At 37.8% G+C, this 24,175-nt stretch overlaps 1 protein-coding gene across 8 annotated transcripts; it reads right to left on the bottom strand.

Annotated features, from left to right (window-relative positions):
* Positions 1–5,719: 5,719 nt before the first annotated feature.
* Positions 5,720–22,601, bottom strand: ZBTB34 (zinc finger and BTB domain containing 34). Of its 8 annotated transcripts, none has more exons than XM_083807068.1 (4): positions 22,425–22,601; positions 14,450–14,749; positions 13,901–14,022; positions 5,720–12,655 (listed from the first exon to the last, which is right to left on the bottom strand). In XM_083807068.1, the coding sequence occupies exons 3-4, from the start codon at positions 13,939–13,941 to the stop codon at positions 11,134–11,136; spliced, it is 1,563 nt and encodes a 520-aa protein (XP_083663194.1). In that variant the 5' UTR covers positions 13,942–14,022; positions 14,450–14,749; positions 22,425–22,601; the 3' UTR covers positions 5,720–11,133. The 8 variants fall into 8 exon arrangements, with proteins under 8 accessions (XP_083663194.1, XP_083663188.1, XP_083663190.1 ...); XM_083807062.1 differs by adding an exon at positions 19,072–19,174 and having other exon boundaries at positions 13,901–17,495; positions 22,425–22,562; XM_083807064.1 differs by adding an exon at positions 19,115–19,174 and having other exon boundaries at positions 13,901–17,495; positions 22,425–22,562.
* Between the last annotated feature and the right edge of the window lie 1,574 nt (positions 22,602–24,175).

The raw sequence follows: 24,175 nt of genomic DNA, 5'->3' as shown, positions 1-24,175 counted from the left end.
GGGCTCCATTTTGGGTCTGGTTCTCTTCAACATTTTTATCAATGATCTGGACACAGGAGTTGAATGCACACAAAGTAAGTGTGCAGATGATACTAAATGAGGAGGAACTGTTGACTCCCTTGTGAGTAGAGAGGCCTTGCAGAGAGATCTTGATAGATTGCTGGGCAATCACTAAGGTTTAACAAGACAAAGTGCTGGATTTTGCACCTGGGACATGGCAACCCTGGCTGTACATACAGACTGGTGGATGAGAGGCTGGAGAGCAGCCTTGCGGAGAGGGATCTGTGGCTTCTGATTGACAGCAAGTTGAACACGAGCCAGCAGTGTGTCCTGGCAGCCAAAAGGGCCAAACACATCCTGGGGTGCATCAAGCACAGCATCGCTACATAGTTGAGGGGAGTGATTGCTTTGCTTTGCTCTAACTTCAAGCACTGTGTTCAGTTTTGGGCGCCACGGTATAAGAAGGACTTAAAACTGTTCGAGAGCGTCCAAAGGAGGGCAATAAAGATTCTGAAGGGCCTATAGGGCGAGATGGATGAGAAGCAGCTGAGGTCCCTTGGTTTGTTCAGCTGAGAGAAGAGGAGCCTGAGGGGAGGCCTCAAGGCATCCTGCAGCTTCCTCATGAGGGGATTGGAGGGGCAGGCACTGAGCTCTTCTCTGGCAACAGCAACAGGACTCAAGGAAACAGTGTGAAGCTGTGACAGGGGAGGTTCAGGTTGGATATTATGGCAAGATTCTTCATCAAGGATGTGGTTGGGCATTGAAACAGGATCCCCAGGAAAGCGGTTACTGCACTGAGCCTGGTGGAGTTCAAGTGTTTGGACGACACGCTCAGACATAGGGTCTGATTTTTAGTTACTCCCGAATGGAGCCAGGATTGGACTCTGATCTTTGCATGTCCCTTCAAACTCACTATCTTGTTCTGTTCATGCAGGATTGGTTTCTAGTGCATCAGACCAAAGTTCATCTCACAGAGCGTGAGAGAACACAAACTAAATGAGGTTACTTTGGAGAAAGTTTTGGGAGACTGCATTATGTGCAGAATATATTGCAAAGTTGTTGTCTTTCCAATCTCCTAGTTACTAAAGGTCTTCCATGATTGTTTATCATAAGGTGAACAACTAGTGTAAGACTATTAAATCCAGAACAGATTAAAGATCTTCAAACATCCCAGTTAAACATGCAAGAACTTTATTTCCAAAGCAGATGGATTCATTTTGAGAATAAGCTAAAAATAAATTTAAAATAATAATAATTAAAAAAAAAACTTTAGATTTGGGATCTCCTTGGGACTACAGATGCTCACAACTCCAACATGCAAACCAAAGCCAAATTCACTTTATAGAAAGGTATTTTATTACTTTTTTTTTTTCCTTTGAATTGCTGAAGTGTTAAAAATTATTTAATGTGAATCTCCAGTCATTTCATAGGCATTGACTATTCTTCACTTATTAGAGTTTGTCCTATAGGTACTACTAAGCTACATATACTTTCCTCTAAAATTTCTGGCATCAGGTCCTACTAGAATGAGGATTCTCTGGCAAAACATTTTCCACTCTGTCCTGTATCACTATACCAGGACATTAAAGACAGCAGTTCAGAGAATCTTAGAATGGTTAAGATTGGAAGGTACTTCTGGAAGTCATCTGGTTCAACCCCTTGCTCAAGCGGTGCTACCTAGAGCAGATTGCCCAGGACCATGTCCAGCCAGCTTTTGAAAATTTCTAAGGAGGGAGATTCCACAACCACTTTCAGGCAACCTGTGCCGCTGCTCTGTCACCCACACAGTAAAGAAGTGCTTCCCAAAACGTTTGTGAGCTGCAGTCCTCCCCAGAAGAGAGAGAGAGAGAGAGAGGGAAAAAAATAAAAAATAAAAATCTATCTCCTTGTATTTCTACAAGGGTTCAGAAAACAAACAAACCGACCAACCAAAACAAACTGCAAGGTAGTTAGTTCTTATCCTAATAATTACATCAGTGTTTACAAACTGGTGCTTAAACTACTGCAAAGTGATAATGTCCACTGCCTAAATAGTCTTTTGCATTACAATAGGACACTCTCTGAAATCCTGAATACAAACACTGCCCCGCTAAGAATGGAATTACTCAGCAACTGCCTGTGTTGAGGACAACATAAGTGAAGACTGAGAACTTTTTTAGTTCCTGTTTCAGGTTGCTGCTATGTACTGCACCCTAAGTTATTCTTCCATAACATATATATTTTTAAAAATTAGCCAGCACCCTCTGGTGGGAAAAAATGCATAGACAAGATTTAGAGCTGTACTGTACTGAGTTCTTTGAAAAGGCTAGCAAACTGCATGGAAATATAATGTCACTTTAAAGACTGCCAATAGTCATATAATTTCCCAAAGTTTTAATGAAAAGTTTGTCTATAGTTTAATGCATTGAATGTCTGATTTAAACTTTTCCTAAATCCATGCACAATACAATTGAAATATACTATTTCATATATGTAGCGTCTATGGGATCTATTCTTCCTGCATGACTATTGCTGTGAGAAAATAAATTCTTTAAAATGTCACGGTCATGGCCTATTCTGGCATCCCCTCAAGCTCTCTTCAGGAAGTCTGCATTGATGAAAGTTTAAATAATGTGGAGTGTGTCTGCATGTACACAAAGATCAGTTGAACAGATTCTTATTTTTTTTTTAAACCTAAGCCAATTTTTCTCCTTAGCCTTTTTAATGTAACTTCTTTATGTAATTTTTATCTTCTCTCTCTTGATTTGCTAAAAGTGGCTTTACAGGACCTTTTCAACAAGTATTTAGTCTCAGAGTCTTTTTTCTTGTTACGGAATTCAGATGTGCAAGCCAATACAAGGAAAGTTTAAGTATTTCAGAACATTATAATATTGATAACCATCAAAATGCATCAAACACTTGCACTGGGCAAAGAAGTACGAATTGACGCTGAAATTGTCAATAATTAATTTCAGAATTAACATTCCATTTAGGGTAACAGAACTGTCTCTCTCTTAAAGGGTTTTCAGAGAATCTGTCAGAATTTCTACTGTTGATTTTTATTATTACCACCTTCTATTTATCCCATCCTCATATGAGGCTTTGTATGGGAATGGCCACATCTTTCTTCTGCTGACTCTGCTGCACAAGTGGTAACTTCCAGCAAAAGAGATGAATAGCAGTGCTAATCGACAGTGCCAATCAACATTCTGTAATTCTTTATATTACAAGAACACCTTTATATAAAACCTAAAAGATGGATGTGTACCCACAAAACAAAAGACGAGTCCCTGCTTATAGTATTTATTTTATTGAAACTGCAGGCAGTTTAGGGAAGCATGATACACTATGTACAAAGTAGTTCTGAATAGTGCAGGCTCAGGGTTAATTTGGATCAAGAAGTTATGTTTGCTATTTAAATGATGAAACATTAAGTAGTTTCAACAACTGCACTTTTTTGTGTGCATTTGTCTGTCAACATTGTTTGAAATTGATTTAGAGCATACCTTTTTCAGGCTATACAAAATTAGTGCTTTGGAAATATGTTACTTTGTCTTATGCTTTTTTTTTTTTTTTGATATCTCTGCTTAAGTAGCCTAATGTATTCTCCCAGTTATTAGGGGCAAACTCTAAACAAGCAGGTAAGTTGAAGTTTAACCATACATACTGTACTATGGCACTGTAATTATTGTCATGGCTTGCAACTTCAAACAAATATGAAGTACCCAAGGTCAATGGTGTATCCCTAGATAAAACTAGATGAAGATGAAATCCTATGTAGCAAAAACACAGCATAAGGTTATCTAGAAAATAGGGAGTTAGAGAAAAACCTGAATAATGTCCAAGTGTTAAAAGCCCAAAATTATCAGAACCATTCTACTAAACCTATGGATATTTTAAATCTTAAAGTCATCTGATACTCCATGATAACTTCTCATTTCCACATCTTTATGTGTTGCTAGCAAAGAAGGGGTCCTTTGTCTGTAGCCAGTTTACACAGAAAATTGACCTATGCCATCTCATATCTGAGCATAGTCTATGTATAAGGAGATGTTTTCCTCTCTATAAAAGGAGAAAAATCAATACTAAGAAGACTGTATTCAGATGCTGTGAAATCTTCTGATGCATTAGGAACAGCTCTGGAATTGATAGACACTTTTATACACTGTGAGAACTTCATTGTACCATTTTTTTAGCTTTAACTAGCTTTATAAGTTTTGACTTGTTAAACATATGGAGATGGTTTTCAAATCTTATTGCTCTGGTTGAATCATCTCTCCTTTTAGATCTTTCCCTTCTGTGTTTTCCTAAGTTTTCTGCTCCAAAAGCAATTGTTTATCTTCACTTTTAAAGGCTTTTCCATTCATCTTCAATACGTTTTACCTATTTTCTTTATCATCGTGTTTTTCTTTTATCTACCCGGGATCACTTTGCCTTCTTCTTTGCCTTCTTACTATGTTTGCAAGCAATCACCTTTGTACTTTCTCTGATACTGCCTCATACTGATGAATTCTCCATCAACCTTGCAAATTTGCCACAAAAATGCTTCAAACCCCTTCTTTGTTTTAATGCTAGCAAAAGTACAGTGTGGGTGACTGCAGCTTGCCTCACTGACCAAAGACCTCGTTTCTTTTCCTTTCCTGCCTACATCTGTTATCTTTTGTTTTACACAGTATGTTATTTCCAGAAAAGTCATATGGGAACATGTCTTTCTTAAACATGAACCTGATTTATAGTGCCATGGCAGTGCATATGGCGTTTCAAAGCTCTATACCATCCTCATAAGTCTTCTGTTACTCTCAGTGGAAGATCTTCCCCAATGCTATTTTTACTCATAATGCCAGAACTTAATGGTGTTTGGCAGAAAGCGAGCTCTCTTTTGACCACTCAGCATTATTAGCTCCTACAGACATAGTTCTTCTGTAACTAGAAAAAAAGCTGTTTGCACAGTGGACTTGCAGGTATGAACCACCATAAAAGCACCACCTTTTTCTAATGCCCTTGACCAAACTCCACTACGTTCAGAGACAAGTGATCAGGACTAGTAGCTTATCACTACCCATACTGGCATATTTGAATTTCACTGATGATACTATTTGGTGCTGTTCAAACTAATACATTAAAAAAAAGAAGTAAAAAATGCCATTTAAATAATGTTTTATTACATTAATTTTATAATTCACAGTATCATGTGTGCTATAGGGCATGCTATCCAGATGCTGTTGCACACGTTATGCATGTATGTTGCTGATTGTGCAAAGACATACATCACATTCTTACTGAAAACCACATTTCCATAAGTTAGGTGCATTAAGTTCTGTGGACACAGCTTTGCCATGACTTATTTCTAACCCCCTATGGCTACTCAACAAGATGAAACAATTCACCATCTTAAAAAAAAAAAGTGGGGGTAGGAATTTACTAAAGCTAGTAAGTATGTTAGGTTCTGTTTCTCTGCTCTCCTCCCTCACATAAAAGCAATGCTACATCTCTTCTATTCTTAAGTCATGTCTTGTGTACCCTACTCTGCATTACTTGAGTTTTCAGATGCTATAAGCAAGGGAAATGGAACAGATACATTTTTTAGAATAGTTATTCATTCTGGATCTGCCTGTAACATATAAGACTAAAAAAACCAACATCCCCATCCCCCTCCCAAAATTCAGAGCCAGTCAAGATTCTTCAGCTGCATTAACACAATATAAACACATCATTTGCTGCCACATCGTTTAAAACTCGCTTAAATTTCATTCAGGTTTATTATAGAACAAAATCTTTGCTAGTATACATATCAAACACAATGAAAAGTTGGAACAACACTAGTAAAATTTAAACCAAATTTAATAGTATAACCTGTCTTTCTGCAAGATTCTACTTGCCCCAGGAAGTATGAGTCTATCTCAGCAAATCAGTGACAGTATACACTTTGTTTAGGATGTATTAACTCCTCCTAGAAGTTGCTTGTCACAAAGGCACTTAAAGAGCCAGCTGCCATGAAACAAGCTAAGGCTCTGCAAGCTAAAAATAGCTAATCATTTGCTGGATACTCACGTTAAATTCAAGCTTGTGGGCTAGAATATGTATCCTACACTTGGTGAGAACAGTATTAGCTCTACTGTTACATACGGCATAACAAAACGCTGCTCTGGAAATGAAATATACCTCCCTGCCCAACTGACTTACCTCTAGCTTGGTGTTGGGCAGATTGCCAGTCCATTTTTTTTTGTTTCTGTTGCTCTTGTTCTGCTTTGAGGGTTGGACAGTTTTGGAGCACAATACTGAAATGATCATTTGTTCAGAACTAAACACATGATGCTGGCAAAAAAGAGAAACTTCAAGAGTAGTTTGTCTCTAATGCTTTTTGATTTCTAGGAGGTACATAAGTATTAAACCACAACTTTTTGTAGCTGCTTTTCCTGAAGTCCACTGCTAACTAAATATATAATTGTAGACACCGACACCATAGGTTTGCTCTAGAAGCATTTTAATTTACAAACAGCAATTCCCATTGACTTTATACCATAAAAAAAGCAATTTACAAGCAAGAAACAAATTCATCAGAACAAAATAAAGCAGCACTGAAATATTCATGTCACAAATCTAAAAACAAAGTGAATACAAGAGTAAAATATCATTTGAATAAATATTTTAAAATTCATGCTACAAAATAATCCTTAATGGCAAGTTAATTGTTACAGCATCAGCTTAGCTAGCTTCATTTACTTCATATGGTGATGAAGTGTGGAGTTGTGAGGTTACCGGTTTATATTGCAAGATAATAACACCAAGTCAAGTCATTCAAACTGTTCAAATATTTATCATGATAAACAACCATACAAATAAAAGTTATTTAAAAATACAAATTTTCAGTCAGAAACACACACTTTAAATCGTGCAAGAGCTCTACCTCTAATCAGATATACAACCAGAGGCTTGCAATACAAGTCCAAAGGCTGCATTCATAGCATATGTAAATTGGAGAGACAGCAGTTAGTTTTATTTGCTATAGCAGGAGTTACTTAGGTAAACCAGAAGAAAACCTGCTCAGTTACTGAAAATTAGCTTCACATCCCCTGAAGAAATAAATACAGGAACGTGTCCCAGGCTTTTTTTTTTTTTTTTAATGTAAACTTGCATAACTAACGTAATGCTGCCACAGGGATGTGCAAGGAGCATTAAATCTAAAATATTAAATACAACTATTCTGGCACTTGTTAAAAGATATGTAAAATACACACAGATTATAAACTTTGAACATTTTGAATGACTTCACTAAACTTCTGTTTCAATCACTGAGTATTATGAAATTTACAGTTAATGAACTAAACAGATTCATATAAAGAATTTACACAATTCCCCAAATACTTTCAAATATAAAATTTAATAAATAACCCTGACCAGTCAAAAAGCACCATTCAAGGGTAAAACTCCCTTGGAAAATAGATTAGGTGTTGCATATTTGAGTCCCTTTCAATGGTTTCATCTGAAACCTGTTTAGAAAAATGTCAATAAAAGAATCACAGTCAACTAATACAAAAGGTCAAATAAGATATTTTTAAAGATAAAGCTCATTCAATCTTTTCCCAGCCCTTGATTTAATTCCTGCTGTTCTTCCTAAAGTTCAGACTAAACATATTATGAGGCCTCATTGTTTTATCTAAAAGTAAACCAAAGGCTTCAGCATAAAATGTTACTTTATGCTTGGGAAGACTGCATTAAAAACTATCAATTTAGGCCTACATTATATTCTGCTGAACAGTAAATCGACAGTATCCTTTATGCTATTGAAAGAGTTCACACTAAAAAAGCAGAGCCAATCCTGAAGACTTATTGACCAAACTGAACTGCTAATATACTGTATTTACAAAGCTATTTTCTAACTGTATTTACAGGTTTAAAAATAATATGGAAGGTAACTGATTAAGTAAACTAACTGTTTAAAACCACAAACATTAGCAAAGATATAAAATCCTTTATTTTCACAGTTTGTCATAATTGGTTAAACATCTAGAGAAAAGGACACTGTCACTGTTTTCACATTTGTCTATAATAAAAAGGTAGATTAAGAGACTCAATTATGAACCAGCCTATATAATTTCATGATTTATTTTGCTGTCAAATATTTTTTCACATATTTTATTGACTTCTGCATTTATTGTAAATGAAATGTGTAACAATTCTGTGCTAACTTAAAACTGTACAGAAACAAGACACTGTACAGTACTTCCATAATCTGCTTAAAATAACACAGCATACTCTGTTTTGGTGGACTTGTGAAATGAACTTCAATTAGATAATGCTTCATGTATCATGACAATGTTAAACCTGGCATACCATTATGTGACAAGGCACAATTTATTTGCTGTTGCCAGGTTTGAAGTTCGCTTTCTACCAGAGTCACACACTTTGTAAGTGTAAATGTAATGTTCAATGATGTTTTATGTATCCTTTGAAGCACTGCTGAACTTTACAGTACTGTGTTATGGCTTGGTAATTCTTAACACTGCTAGCAGTGGAAAAGGTAAATGGCATATCAACGTGAACAGGAGCAAGTAAAACTTGCAAACTGATGAATCATGGTTTTGTAGAAAAAGTGATCACTTCCTGCCCCTTAACAGTCCTGTTACAATGTTCTGAACCTGAACAATCAAAGTAATTTTTGTTGTTGTTTTTGTGTGATTTTTCTTTCCTTGTTTTTTTTTCTTTTGTCAGAGACAAGTTTGGATAAGTCACTCTTTGGTAAACTCAAACCAGTTCAATAAATTTACAAATACAAAGAACTAGATTTAAATAATGTTAAGATTGTGACACAGAAATTCAAGAAATATAAAATTAGTGCCCATATCCTGCAATCTTCAACTCATACTTCCATAAAAAAAGTCACACCAAAGGCACCACAGCACAGGTCCAAGATAAAGGGTTAAGAATAACTGTACATTTCTTGGATTTTACATGTCTCAAACTTAATGTGTCAAAACAATTTTTTTTTTAATTTAATTACTTAAAGCAAACATGAGAAAAAACAGTATCAGAAACACCAACCTGTTTTTAAGTGGGTAAACATACAGACTACCTCCCATAGACACAGACATACAATTTCCCTTACTGAAAATAACAGTTCTATTGGTTCAAGGAGAGAAACATCATCTCACCTCCCTGCACCTCTTTATTTAGGCATTTTTAGGACAAAGAGGCAAATTATGTACTCAATTCAACTGAAGCTGCTCCAGAGGAGCTGGTGGGTTTTTACTGTAAGTTGGTATTTAATAAAAATCTTATTGCAGACTGTCACAATATTAAGAACTAGTGTATTCAATAAAGCTACTACACAAATATGCCCCAACTTCACAGGAGCCCAAAAAGCATTACAAGATATCAAACCTATCTTTTTGCTTTCCTGTAACTTAAGAATGAGACTATATTTTCTAAATTCCAGGACTCAGACAACATGTTCACAGATGGATTTTCAATATTTGCTAAATAAAGCATAAGGCCCAATTATATAAAGAATGTATTTTAAAGATGCATGTGGTTAATTTAATTTTGCTTATCAGGTAGAATTTACACAGTAGTGTTTGCCAGCTCATGCTTTTGAGGTCTGAAACTATTTTTTTTTTTTTTAATTTCTTTTTTCTATTTTGCTTAATGGTTACCATTAGGTTTCACATTTTAATATATTATACTGACCTAAATGATGAAGTTAGCACCATAATAAAAAAAACATTTGGTGAAACAACAATATTTAGAGTATTTTTAAAGTTGTTGGTAGTTCCTTTATACAGAAAACAACCACTGAATAGGGAAGCCACAGCAACTCTGTAATACTTGCACATGAAATAACAGACATATTGCTTGAAGTTCCCATAGAGTATTTGTGTTTTGTTTTTTTTTTTTTTTTAAATACAAAAAAGTACAAATTCCAAGTGCTAACGTATCACTTGGAGCTGTAAGTAGGAAGTCAATGTGCACCTGAAAACAGCTCTCTGTGAAGAGACCTGTTAAAACACTGCTTGGAAATACTGTAGTTTAAACTACAAGATACCTCTCAGGTTAGTATCAACCAACCGTGAAGAGTGATAAAGTTAAATTTAGTTACCTGGTATACTTCTACAGTACGAAATGAAGGTAGATTCTGAGGCCAGTAAAAACACATTTAAAACCACAATGCTACTTCTGGGTTTGCTATTAGTTTTCCTTTTTTTTTTTTTTAATATATATATAGATATATATCTATCTCTATATATATAAAAAGGTCAGCACCACAGGTTGTCCAGTTTATGTTCTAGACAACTAACAAAACCCCTTAACAATTTAACCATAATTTAATAGATTTATGGCATTTGGTTTAAAAATGTTATAAAGCAAAGCAATTAAAACAAGGTAATTCACTTTGCTCACTTCTGCACACAAAGTAATAGTTTAATAAGATGAAAACCAAACATTCTTCTAAAAACGAAAGCATCCTCCCAAAGTCTGAAGTCCTAAATCCTAGGCAGAGAGGAGACCTAGTAGTTGAAAGAATGGTACATGGTATAAACCTTGACATACTTTTACATTCACTTCAACCAGAATAGGGAAAGTGAAAGCATTTCATATATATATAAAGCAAATTTATATATATAAACAGACTAACTACCAAAAACAGTTGGAAAAACAAGCACAATTCATTGGAACACATGGAAGGAATCAAATATATAATATTCTCTCTCCCCACTGCTGTGTAACCCTCTTTATCAGCAACAGGATTTAAGAAATAAGCGAGACTACAGCTTCTTGGTGTATCCAGCAGAGCTGCCAATCTTATTTTAATATCTTTCTCCACTGGAATTTGTGTCTTACCAGATCAACCAGTAGGGACACCTTAGCAGACTCTTCCCATCCATTCCCCAGCACACTGTTTTTTTATATTTTGAGCATCTTCAAAAGTGGAAAAACAAACAAACAAACAAACACAAAAAAACCAGCCCAACCTCCTACAGAAGCAAATAATACTTATGTAGTCTTTTCCAGAAACCATTTCACAGTGATTTCCAGAAGGTCAGGAAAATTAAAAGGCTGTTATACTTGTAATGAAGATTACTAAAAGAATAAAAGATTTTTAAAAAATACATTATTAATGTGCTTGTTTGCGTTGCACTTAGAGAATGTAATATTTTAATCAGATGTGCTAGACATTGCATGAATTTCCATACTAGAATCCATAGCTTCAGAAGCCGAAGCATCATTATCTATTTTCTGTTCCACAAAAGCTTCTGTTCTGTCTGGAGACTCTACCCTGTTTCTTACTTCTGTTACTCCAGGGTGATTCTTTCGCAAATGCTGGTTTAGCGTACCCTGGAAAGGAAAACATTTTCCACAGACCTCACAGCGAAAGGGCTTATCATCTGTATGACCGCGAATATGATACTCAAGTTGGTCCTTGCGGGTATATTTCTTTCCACAAAATTTGCACACAAAAGGAGTTATTCCCATGTGCAATCGCATGTGCCGATCGAGGCTCCCTTTCTGGTTGAAAGACTTGCCACAGTAAATACAAATCAGCCTCTCATTGTATGGATACCAATGACCTCTTGTATTTCTCTCCCGTGGACTATTTTCGTATCCTGCGTTACTCACCATAGAATCACTGTCAGCCCCTTGCACCAAGCCCTGAACATCACTATGTAAATGACCAGTGGATACCCGTTTTTGGCGTGCACGACCCCCTCTGAAACAGCTCAGCATTGACCTTGAGGGACTTGAATTGCTCAGGCTTCCAAAAGTTTCAGACACACCTGCAGCCTGTGATGAGGCATGGGTAAATGAATAAACGTGTTGCAAGACAGACCCATAGGAGCCAACGTTTACTGCTACCACTTGCTCTCCATCCACCATTTCAGTATGATATCCATCATCACCAAGGGAAGAGCTATCAGAGCAACTTGGCCTGTCAGACTTTTCCATTTTAACTTTCACCTCTGCAATCTGACTTTCCCTTACTATCAGGTCTCCTTGCTCATGATCACCTTCAATCTGAATCTCATATTCAGAAATACTCCCGCTGCTTCCTCGATCTGAATGCCCTTCTTCTTGCAGTCGACTACGCAGAGTTTTGCCTGGAGTAGTTTCCATCCTAAGATCGCTGCTTGCTGTTGACTGTCGCACCTGAGAGCAATAGGGGGGAGATATTTCAATGGGGTTGGCAAAATAGCTGCCATCTTTAACTCCATTGCGATTTTCTGAATTTTCTTCAGCACCAACAGTGACAGAGTCAACATCACCAACACTGATCTTTGAATGAATACTCTCCAGTATCTGTGTGCACTTATCAATGACGCACTGCATCTGTAGAAAGCTAGCTGCAGTTAGAAAACTAACAACATCCTTCAGTTGTAAGGACATTCTTCCAGTGTAACAAAATGAAAGCAATTGTTCAAAAACATTGGGATTTTTAATAACTGATATAGATAAGCCACTCATGGTGCTTAATGCTGAATGGTCACGGAAATATGGAGAACTGGCAGCTAAGACAGCTTTATGGGCTCGAAATGGCTGACCCTGAATATGCACAATTATGTCACACAGCTTTCCTTGCAAGCGGAGTTCGTTTAACTGGCTCAGAACAGTGTTGCTGTACTCAGGCACATCAAACTGAATGAAACTGCTGCTGTCCATTTCTACTGATGTAAAATGGAATCTGAAAGAAAAGTGAGAAGATTTACAACTGAGAATGAATACAGAGTTTTCCGTTTCAAAAATAAATGCTTACACATGTTGAGGTTAAATTACCACATTGATCTGTTTAAGGTGGGTGTCAACAAAACAGTTGGTATAAATACTTATGTAACAGAAAAAGCAGAGTCTTGATCTACTGATCTCTTGCATTGCTATCAAATTATCCCTCTGCAACATTCACAATTCAATTGCTTATAACACATCACAGGGTCCCTGGGATAGTCTATGTTTAACCTAAAAGAAACTTTGCAGTCCCCAACCTCCTAACAGAATCCTAATATTAAAGTCACTAAAGCAGGTCAAAAACTTCAGAATCTTTACTGTCTTAAGAGACTACACTGATACTTGCAGGGAACTGCACTTTTAAATTGTCCAAGAATAATTTTTGAAAGGTATTTCATGAAGTTTGAAAAACCTTATGAAGAAAAACCACAGTTGTGTGCATGTATGTATATGCATACAAACACAAACATTAAAATATTTTTAAAATGTATTTTTTAGGTCTAGATATGTAGTATATTCAGCTCTGAAATAAATTTGACATCAACGGCATTTCTGTTTAGACAAACATTTACCTCTTGAGAAAATACTCTCAATACTTATTAAAGAAATAAATCAATCATTCAGTATTTACATCAAAAAACAAGGAATCCTAATTGAAGGAAATATCAGAGTGTAGACTCAATTCTGAACTGTTTACCCAGTGTGCCAGAGGTTTCCAGATAACAATGAACGTGTCAATATGCAAGGCAGCATTTTTGAAGGAAAAGTGTGGGAGCCACCCACGAACTTTCAATTTTTTGAGTTTCTTTTTGTGGTTTTCATCTATTGCCTGCTGCCCTCTCCCCCGTGCCCCCTCCCCAGCTTTGAAGCTCATCTGACACTGCACTGCCTTCTTAACTAAGGTGATTTGCCAATTAAGTTCAACATAACTCCAAACCCATTAGTACTAAAACTTTCTTGATACAATGGGAAAGGATGTTCCAAGAGCTTTAGCGAAATGTATACATTTCAAAATAAGATCTAGAGAAAGGTACTACCCTATATTATTGTAAAAAGCAAATACACACTTGTTCCCCGAGAGTGTCTGTAGCAGACTATCCTATATTTCTAAGATTAGGCCTGCAATCAAGTACCCAAGAATCTTCATATTTTCATTGTCATTCTTGTTCTTATTAATGCAGAAGTCGTAATATAGCCATCATACCTGCTTTTCCAATTGGACAAACAGATCTCAACATCATCCATTGACTTCTGAAGCAGGAAGCATGTCCAATGTATCACAACATACTAGCAGATTTTTTTTCTATTTGTGTCTTATGTTACATGCTGTAATAGGACATATGAACAATTTTAAATCAAATTACGAAAATTTAGGCACTGTAAAAAACAAAATCAACAGGTAGGAATATGACAAAAGATTTACAAGGAAGAACTGGAGCTGTCACCTAAAACTAAGGTTCATTGTCTTCACAAATGGAAGTTCCTTTCAGCAGAGAAACAAAACAGCCAGCTTCCTGACTCGACTACCATTACTGAGAAAACTTCAGTAAATTGTATTTCACTTGACTGATGATGGAAATAAAGATTAAAATGGTTAACAGAACTGATATGATCACAGCCATCCATACAAAGATAGCTTTGGCAGGACAGTTCCTTCAGTCAGCAAATAAAGCTACAGAATGATTCAGTGCTTGTGAGCTGAAACAAGTCAGGCATAAACCAGAAATCAAACGTGACAAACAAACAAACAAACCTCAAGTGAACGATGGAGCAATTAAACTGGAAGATTAACCTTGGTATTCTGAGCATCCCTCCATGCTGCACAGAGAACCACTGTCCAAGTTCCTAGCTTGCATCCACTCCATTGGGAAGACTGCATTCTCAGCAATAAGGATACATATTTGTCAACATCAATTTTGTTTGACAGGGCATCAGGTTTCTTTACCAACCCCACATAGGTCACTACCTTTGATTTGTGGGATTTATACACTATACACAGGTGCAACGTTCCTGACTGAGCTTTTCTTTGCTCATTTGAAGGGTTTTTGTTGACCTGAAACAACACGGAGAGCTGTTACCTAGGTTGAGAGCTATGTACAAACTGTAAGACCAGTCCCCAGCAGTGATAATTTGTCATTCCTACATCTTTACAGATCTCTGATCTCAGGAACCAGATCCTAATCAAGCCTCACCCAAATTCCATCAGAAGTTATTCCTTTTTTTTTAATGTACAGAATGTACAGAAACAGTTTGTCATATTTAGCCAGTGGCCTTTCTCCTTGCACTGTACTTCCCTAAGGGCTCTTTATTCAGTGAAATGGAAAACAACGTAGTCCCAGACAAAACATTAAAATATAGTCACCACAAGCACTAGTACAGACAGAAGGAATGGGATAGGGATAGGAGCCCTTAAGTAGAAAGATGATGGGTACTTTATGTCTTACTGTGAAAAAAAAAAAAAAAGCCCACAATTTCATTCTTCTGATCAAGGCATCTTGGCACGTCTAGATGAATTCACACCCCCTAGGAGATGGCCACGCATTGCAAAGGTACTGTAAACACATACTAGGGAAAGCATGAGAGACAGGAAGATGGGGTCACTGAGAGAAAAGGGATACTCGGCAGTACTTGCACATCATAACTGTTAGAAATTCTAACTCTCTCCATGGAATCATAGAATATCCCAAGTTGGAAGGGACCCCTCAAGGACTCCTTCCCAAATCCATGGGCATGTATATCTATAAGCAATTCTACAGCCTTGTTCTGAGAACTGTTTCAACTTCCTCTTAGGAAACAGAGGAAGTTACTATTACCATTTTCAGGAGAATAAACAGCACAAATCCTGGTAGGGAATGGAAAGGATGATGGAGTTAAAGGTTTGTGAGGTTGCTTGTCAGTGTAGTGAACATAGGGACATACGGTATCGCTTTGAAAGCAAACACATCAAGTATAGCCCAAAAAGCAGTGGACGCCCCGCTGTTCTTAAAAAAGAAGAATCTACAGCACGCTCTTGTTGCAATGTCAGTTTCTTCCTCTGAAAACACATGCTTCCTGGGATCCTGAAAACTTCTGTAGAAAGTGTAAAGTAACAAGAATTTTACACAGCAGCAGCCTCTGACAGAAGGGAACCCGTCTTTTGCTTTTGGCTAAACTCTCAAACATTTCTAGATGAAGGAATTTGTCAATGAACACCACGTTTGCGAGTAGCAGGACAATAGCAGGAACTGGACTGAGACTGTAGTAATTTTGCTAGGGTTAGTACCAGGGCACACCAACTTTCTTGCACAGATTTGGGGAGATAAGACCTGAGGAAAAATCTGGGTATTACAAGTAAGAGAGGCAGGCACCAATGGCAATGTTTTACTGATGAGTAATGATTAGAGGAAGAATGATCTTACTTATTCATATAAATCCCCAATTTCATTATCTAGAAAATCATCTTTGAAATATATTCCCCATACACAAAAAGTTTTTATTATGTTTGCATGCAGAATAAAGCTAGCAGACCCAGAATCCAATTCCAGTAGAGTTAAGCAGATTATTGTTCAGCAGGGTACTGTACCATAATAGTACTTGATTATTCACCAATACTGGCAAGCCAGTAGCTCTTTCAAGACAATGTGATTTATGCTTGAAGTATTTCTGATGAAGCCTGGCAAAGAAGAAATCCTCAAGCTTTTTTTTTTTTTTTTTTTTAAACAGTTTCTTCCACGTTGAAGTGTCTTACTAATCTTTTAGGGTGAGGAAATTCACATTAAACTGAAGCAGAGAAGTACTCTAAAAGGCAAATTAGCTATGGACACATCCACTGTATGCTCTAAACAAAAACAAAACAAACTAAAAAATAAATCACAAACATTCTTTCTACAGTTAACCATCCAGTCTTTGCTTCTCAAAACAATGGAACGGTAACTACTTTGACTCACATAACAAATATTTAGAGAATTAGCAGAGAAGAAGAAAAAATTAATAAGTAGTCAGAAGTTATGTCCAATACCTTCCATGATATTTCAGCACATATGGAGTCAATCTGTGTTAAGACCAAGACCACTACAGAATGAAGATGTGTATTATACAAGCTCTAGCATTTGGGGGACTGGTGAGAGCCAAGACAACTCACAGTAATGTTTGGGAACCTCACTGTTACAAAGTAATGCATTTTGTCTTGCTTTAGGTTTTTATCCCTGTTGTTGGACAGTTCCATGTTAGGTTAAAGTGCTATAAAATTTAAGTCCACCTCTGGGCACCTGTCTATAACTAGGTCTTCTGTTAAACAGTTTGATCCACTTATTCAGGAAGGTTAAAGTTTTCATACAAATGTGTACAAGAAATTTCATGAAGGCTTTCTGATTTCTCAGGTTGGAAGTTAGGAGAAATTTCTTCTCAGAAAGAAGTACTTAGGCACTGGAATGGGTTGCCCAGAGAGGTGGTGGAATCACTGTCCCTGGGCGTTTTTAAGAAATGGCTGGATGTGGTACTTAGAACAAGGTTTAGTAGGTAATGTTGGTGGTATGGGGACAGTTGGATCAGATGATCTTGGAGGTCTTTTCCAACCTTATGATTCTAATTTTTGAAGCATGGCACAGAACCACACATTAAGTTCCAGCAGTGCTATGTTGAGTCTCCTGTCTATTTCTGTGGGTGATCATCCAGTCACACTCAAAGCAATCATATAAATTCTCTTTGAGTTTGCATTACATTTATTCATCAGGGTCTTACACAAACATAAAACATAGTATGAATTACTAGCAGTGGATCGCTGCCCTTTATCTTCAAACAAAAGTGTTCATTGGAGTAACCTGTGAACATGAGAATGACATGCATTTAACATTTCTTGTTAGATTTCAAAAAAACATACTTTAAAAACTGTTCTATGAAAGCTCTCATTACACTTGTAAAAACTAAAATAGATGATGACAAAGCTAATTTGGTATTTCATTTTACTGACATCATATAGTAACAGCAGGAAAGCATCATATAACTACAACATGAAGCTGTGCGTTTGCCAGCATCATATTAGTTTCTGCTTCTAAATCTGCACCTGTTTACCTTCATTCACTAGCTGATGTATGGTTTGCTGTTCTCATAGACAGGTGAATGATATACGTTATGCTCATTTTAACTCAAGCAAAGGTGCAAGTAAAGATCCCTTGCATTTTCTTTAGCTCAGCAACATGAGTTCCTTAGCAAACCAACAAACAAACAAAAACATTACTATTGTGGAAAGTGCTTGAAAACAGAAATGCATAAAAGCATAAAAGTTAGGAAGGTCATAAGGAAAACTAAGACTAAAAAAATAAAGTGCTCCTGTGACACCAAGAATGGATACACCATACGCTACTGCTCAGAACAGAGAATAAGCAAGAAAAGAAACAGGTATTTCTATTAATCAGCGCATACCTCCCTTGCATTTTGTCATATTATTTACTACTCCATCTGTGAGAACTTAAGACATTCTTGCAAAACCATCATTCAGAAGTATTTTTAATCTATGAATGTAACCCAATCATCTGTGATTGTGGAAGATTTATGGCAACATCTTCATTACTTTCACTTCTTTCAGTTGCCTTTGACAGTCTTCGGATTAGACTAGATACAATAATTAAAGCTAGCTGTACCAAAGAAAAACTGCAATCAGGTCTGTCATAGTCTAAGTGCATTTCTTAGGACATTGCTTTATGACAGTCTGCTTTAAACAGTCTTTGAAAACTGGGAAGAAACCATCATTTAAAAATGAATAAAACAAAAAAGCTTCTCTCCCAACTGAGATTTTTTCTTGCAGAACCATAAAATTCTTAAAATAACGTAAGCAGTATTATGGAAATATTTAATATTGGGTTAATGTATCAACTCTTCCTAAATTTACACAGCCATTTTCTTGAGAACTCTGCAGCCTTTAAAGATCATGAAGGAGACTAAGTTATTTTATACTTATTTCAAGTGAGATAATTAAACACTTTTTTTATTTTAATATAGATTTAAAAATCAATTGCATTAAAGGGTTTTCCAGAAACATACACAGCAAATAATAAAAATAGGCTCTCATGTATTTTCAGCTCATCCACACAAGCTATTTCCAGGTCTACACAACACGCTGCCAGAAACATCCTCCTGGTGACTGAAAATGTACCTAAGGTGACACTGTTCTCCATGCAGCTTATATGCTAAGTCATACAAATATCAAACAACTCCTTTAAGCAATGAAAAGAATGATTAGAAGGAATGTTTGCACTTGATACTTAAGACAAAGAACCACTTGAAGACTGGTAGAAGGAATACATCAAGTATGTCTGTATGCAAAATAGATTTTTCAAAATGTTGACTGCACTATATAGAACGAACATTTAAAAGCCACTTAATGTGTATTATACAAACCACAGCACTAGAGCAGGCAAGGAATCTTTGAAGACTACTGTACCCATTCAGAATCTGATCATCTAGATGTTACCTCATAGCAGTAATTCATGAATGCAGTTGCCTAAAACCAAAAGAATTTCATGAGCAACAGGCTTTAAAGCTGGTGGAAGAAGTACTGTGATGAAAGAAATTGTACTGTGGCAAAAAATGTAATGCCTTAAAAACCTTGTTAAAAAATTATGGTACAAAGGCAGTAATATAAGATGCACTTACAACAACAACTTATTTCAAAGCAATACCGTATTCCTTCATTGCTTAGATTACAGGAATGTCAGTTTGTAATCTATTAAACTGAATTCAAGTGAACATGTCTTTTGTGGAACACTTACACGCTGTTAATAGAGGTGAAATGGCTGCTGTCTACTTGAGTAAACAAAGTGAAAATTTCATCCATATTCTTTTAAAGCATCCCTTGAACGGAATATTAAACAAGTATGGACTGACTTCTCAAGCTAAACAAGGTCACTACCTAAATCACTTTTACTTAACTCTGTGAACTCTTGATTTCAAGAGAATTACAAAGCTGAATTCTAGAAGCATTACTACACCTAGAAACAACAACTTTTGCTTGGTTTGATTTGTAATATTTGTTTTTAAACTCACTCGGACATATTTAAACTTAAAACATACTGGAGAGCACAAATAGATCACTGTGCATAAACACGGAATTTTGCTTTCTCAGAATATGTAAGTGACTCTCCGACTCAGATGGAAGTTTAACAAGTTGATATGCAGTTCCTAAAAGATGCTCCAGCACAAGAGAAAGTTCTGTAATATTTCTGTTGCAGCATTGTTTCATTTTGTTTGTAGCTTCTCCAATAGGATAAAATGACCTTTACTTATGGCATCTTTTACATTTACAATGATCTCCAAACTCTTTTCAGTTTGATTCAACAGATTACTCTGTTGGATTTGCCTCTAACAGGTAAAAACTGCCAGTATGATTAAAAACAGCTAACACAAGCTTATGTTTACATGAGCTTCTTGACCAAACTTTTGTTAAGCTCAGCACAGTTTTTAACAGTCTATGGTGAAACAGCTTTGAAAAACGACTGCTTCACTCATATTTTGGATTAAAATACAGAAAAAGTTACAAGAACAAAATTCACGTCTCTCAGGCAAGCACTTCCATCCTAAGGCATCACAGAACACAATCCCATCATTTTCATAGGTGAGCAATACTTTAGTCCCATACAGTTTTTGTAGAAAAATTCATATTAATTCTGACTTTTGTCTAACAGGAGTTGAAAAGGATTTATTTTTGACCTCACTAAAACAACAGGATGAGTATACTCCTGGGAAGCTCTTCACAGACATAGCAACAAGTGTTTATACAGAAAATGGAAAATTACATTTGCCATCCTGAGAAAACCACTTGAAGGAGCGGATGATTTTAATATCAACATTAAAACCAATTCATTTATATATATACATACACACACACACAAACGTTAACATTGTAAAAACTACATTGCTATTCACAGCTCTCAGTATGGTGCAGCCAGGCAATTATCAGAACTGCATATTTAGCATTTCACAGTAAAACAAACAACAAAAAAAGAGTATTTTATTTGAGCAAATATCCAGAGCAGTTGTGAAACAGAATTCCAAGGACCACTTTCCTCCCTTATTCTCAAATAGTCCTCTCAAAATTGCTTGCCTGTATGTAAGTGATTAAAATAGTAAATATGAAACTAGAGATGGATAAACAAAGGTTCACCCAATGATTAGAAACCGGAACACAAATAAGCTCCAAATGTTGGCCCTAGAAATCAAGTTACTAAAAAAGCAATTGCAGGTATGCATGTATTTCTAAAGATGGGAAAAAAAAAGTTATCAGAAGGCAAAACACAGATAGCCAAGATCAGCAGAAGTATTGTGTCAGTTAAGTGAAATAAAGGCACATTTATGACACATATGCTTTAAAGCTGTAAGACCTTACCAGTAGTGATCAGTTTCCTTCTATGCACCAACTTCATAATATGCAAGCTTCTGAGTACTGTTTATTTAATCCTGAATATTTATACCCCACATATTTTATTTCCTAAATTTCTGACAACTTTGAGATACATCTTTAGAGAAGTCACTATCAGAATCAGGGAAACAACTGAGAGCATAGTAAGGCCTTTAATAAGTGGGAAGAGATAGCAAGCTTTCATTCTGCTATTATAATAAGAAATGATGTATTATCAAGGAAATAACTGGCTAGCATTATGCATTTTAATCTACCTACTTTTTTTCATCCTTTTTCTTTTTTTTTAGCTACTCACTCTTAATCAAATTATAACTATTTGACTTCAAGATTTATTTTAAGCAATGAAGTAGCTATATTCTCTAGATATTTTTATAATAGGTTTAAGGTAGCCCTCAAGAGTACACTTTCCTCCTTTTTTTTCCCCATAGTATTCTCCCAGTCTTTGACTCCATTACTTCTGATACACCAAGCATTTTGTAGCTCTCACTAACGAGGCAAAAAAGCACAGGCTCCTCCTATTCTAGATGCTGATAATTCTGTAACACGTATATACCTAAACCGCTTTTATTCCCCCCTCTCCCCCCCCCCCCCCCCGTGACTGGGAACTCCCACATCAGCTTTTATGAGGCAGTTCAGATTTATTCCAAGTGTACCTTCACCACTGACTTATTTTTAAATAAAACTAATTGCATACGCCACGTGCACCTGCAGAGCTTTTGAAGGGCCTTCACGAAGACTGAGTCTTAACTAGAACTTCCAGTTCCTCAAACAGAACAGCAACAGCCGAAAGGTCCACCAACTTCTGGGGACAGCACTAAAAAAGGTACTGGGGTCTCAAAGCACTTCAGCCAGCCAAGCCGACCGCGCCAGTTGCACCGCGCCTCGTTCGCACTAAAAAAGGCCAAGACACACGCGCGTCCTGCCTCTCTGCTCGCAAACCAAGCTCACGCTCCAGCCACAGGCTCAGGCTACGCGAGGGCAGCTTTCGGCGAGACCTGGCTGAAAGCGGAGCAACCCCGACGGAGCCGGGGTCGGCCGCGGCAGCGGAGACATCGCGGCGGCTCCCGGGCGGCCGGCCGCACGGCTCGCTGCAGGGCTCGCCTCAGCTCGCGCCCGGGAGCCGCGCGGCCGCAGGGCCGAGACGGCGCCCGCGGCACAGGCCCGGACCGAGCCCCTCGCGGCGCCGGGGCCCGCCCGCCCCGCCGGGCCGCCGCCCCTGCGGGGCCTGTCAGGGCGCCGGGACCCCCTACCCCGAGCCGCCTCCGTCCCCCACGGCAGCGCCGCCCCAGCCCCCGGCCCGACGCCCCCTGCAGCGGCCGGCCCGCCCGCGGCTCACCTGGGGCTGTCGGGGTCTCTCGCATGGCGGGTCCCGGCCCGTCTCCTGCCCGCTCCCACCGCCGCTTCCCGCCCTCTCCCGCAGCTCTTCACACCCGGAAACGATTCCGCTGGTGGCGCTTCCGCTTCCCGGCGACGCGCGCCGGCCGCGGGCGCAGAGCCCTCCCGAGGCCGCCGGGGGGCGCGGGCGGGGCGGGGCGGGGCGGGCCCTGTCTCGGCGCCTCCCCGCGCTGCTGGGCCCGGAGCGCGGCGCGGGCCGCGAGGCCTGGGGTCTGCCTCGCCGCAGAGCTGCCGCACGAAGAAATGAGAGAGTTCAAGCTGCAGCTGAAAGCTGCGGACAACAGCGGGAAATAACGTTCCTTCTGCCTCGGAGCACGCATTCCAAGACGTTAGCAGGAGCGAGGAATTTGGAAAAGAGAAAACAAAACGCCAGATTCCCAAGAACAGCTTAGTGTTACAGCAGTATTAATTTCTGGAAACGTCTGATCTGACATATTTTGAGATCAACTTTTCTTGCTCCTCTCCCCCCCCCCCCCCTTCTTCTTTTAAACACTGGGTTTACACAGATTACATGGCCGTTCTAAGTGCACCTGGATGAAGACAGCAAGCCTCTGGGAGAGGAACTCCCTCCCAGCTGCAAACTACCACCTTTACTGAGCACAATAAATTAGGAATTAAGAAAGTCACCTGTATTACACCATCCTTTTAACTTACACCAATTGCTTTAGAGAGCATGCATATGTTTTCAGAGCCTATCCTGCACATGCTTGCAGCATATGTAGGGCAACAATACACTGTAAAACTGTACCACTTTTTAAAAGACAAAAGGGCTGAAGCTAGTAGCTGCTGCTACAATATTCACATTATGTAACATCAGACCTCACATTTTATCTTCAAGATGTGTGTTTTTCTCTCTGTATCAAAAGATATGGAAAGCAGTCTTCAGAAACTAGGTGCTGAATGGTAATAGGATAAGGTACCCTAAGTATCCTGACCAGTGCATAAATAGCAAAGTTAAATAACAGATACACTTATCAGAGAAAAACAAACTATCAACTTTGAACAGACGGAATACTTGCAGCTTTTTGTGTGTATGCAGTAAGAGTAACTAATGGCAATAGTACGTGAATTTGCTTGTGCCATATTCCAATTAAAATTGCTGAAGATGAAGGACTGTGGTATACAAATACTGAGTTCTCCAGGAATCAGCTCAATATGTTTTACAAGAAAGTGAATTCATCTATTGTTTAGATTGCAAGCATTATGATGCTGAGTAAGAAGCATCAGCTATGACAGTTCCATGAGGAATTAACAGATGGAAGATGGGCAAAGCAAATTATTCTGTTAGAATAACCAAATTTAGACAGGTAGAGGAGGAATCCTCACAGGAAGATAAATTTAATCTTTAATACGTTTTTCACAGCGTGAAATTTCTTTGATACTTTGACAAGATTGACACATTATCTGTACCTACTTCTAGTTTATTTGTAGGGTTTTTGCAGTTGCTGGTACTATTAAGTGTGTGTTCCAAAATTTTCATATTGGCCTGTACATATTGTATTATAACTTAAGGAATCACTGTTTTGCAAAAAGAAACAACAAACCACAGATATGATAAAACCTGTTTGATAAATTTGGACTCACATGGCAACTAATTACCTAAGCACCAAAGAAACAGGACCAATTCCCCGTATTCATCAACTACTTGTATTTTAAATATCAGTTCTTAGTTTAGTGTTTTCTTAGGCTGGG

The sequence above is a fragment of the Anser anser genome, assembly GCF_964211835.1.
Source record: "Anser anser genome assembly, chromosome: 21".
NCBI lineage: Eukaryota > Metazoa > Chordata > Aves > Anseriformes > Anatidae > Anser > Anser anser.
This window is presented reverse-complemented; position numbering and strand designations above follow the sequence as displayed.

Coding starts and splice junctions, on each gene's coding strand:
- ZBTB34 (XM_083807068.1), bottom strand. CDS start 13,941: ATGGATGATGTTGAGATCTGTTTGTCCAATTGGAAAAGCAG. Junction 12,656..13,900: donor TTGTCCAATTGGAAAAGCAG/GTATGATGGCTA, acceptor CTTTTCTTTCAG/ATTCCATTTTACATCAGTAG.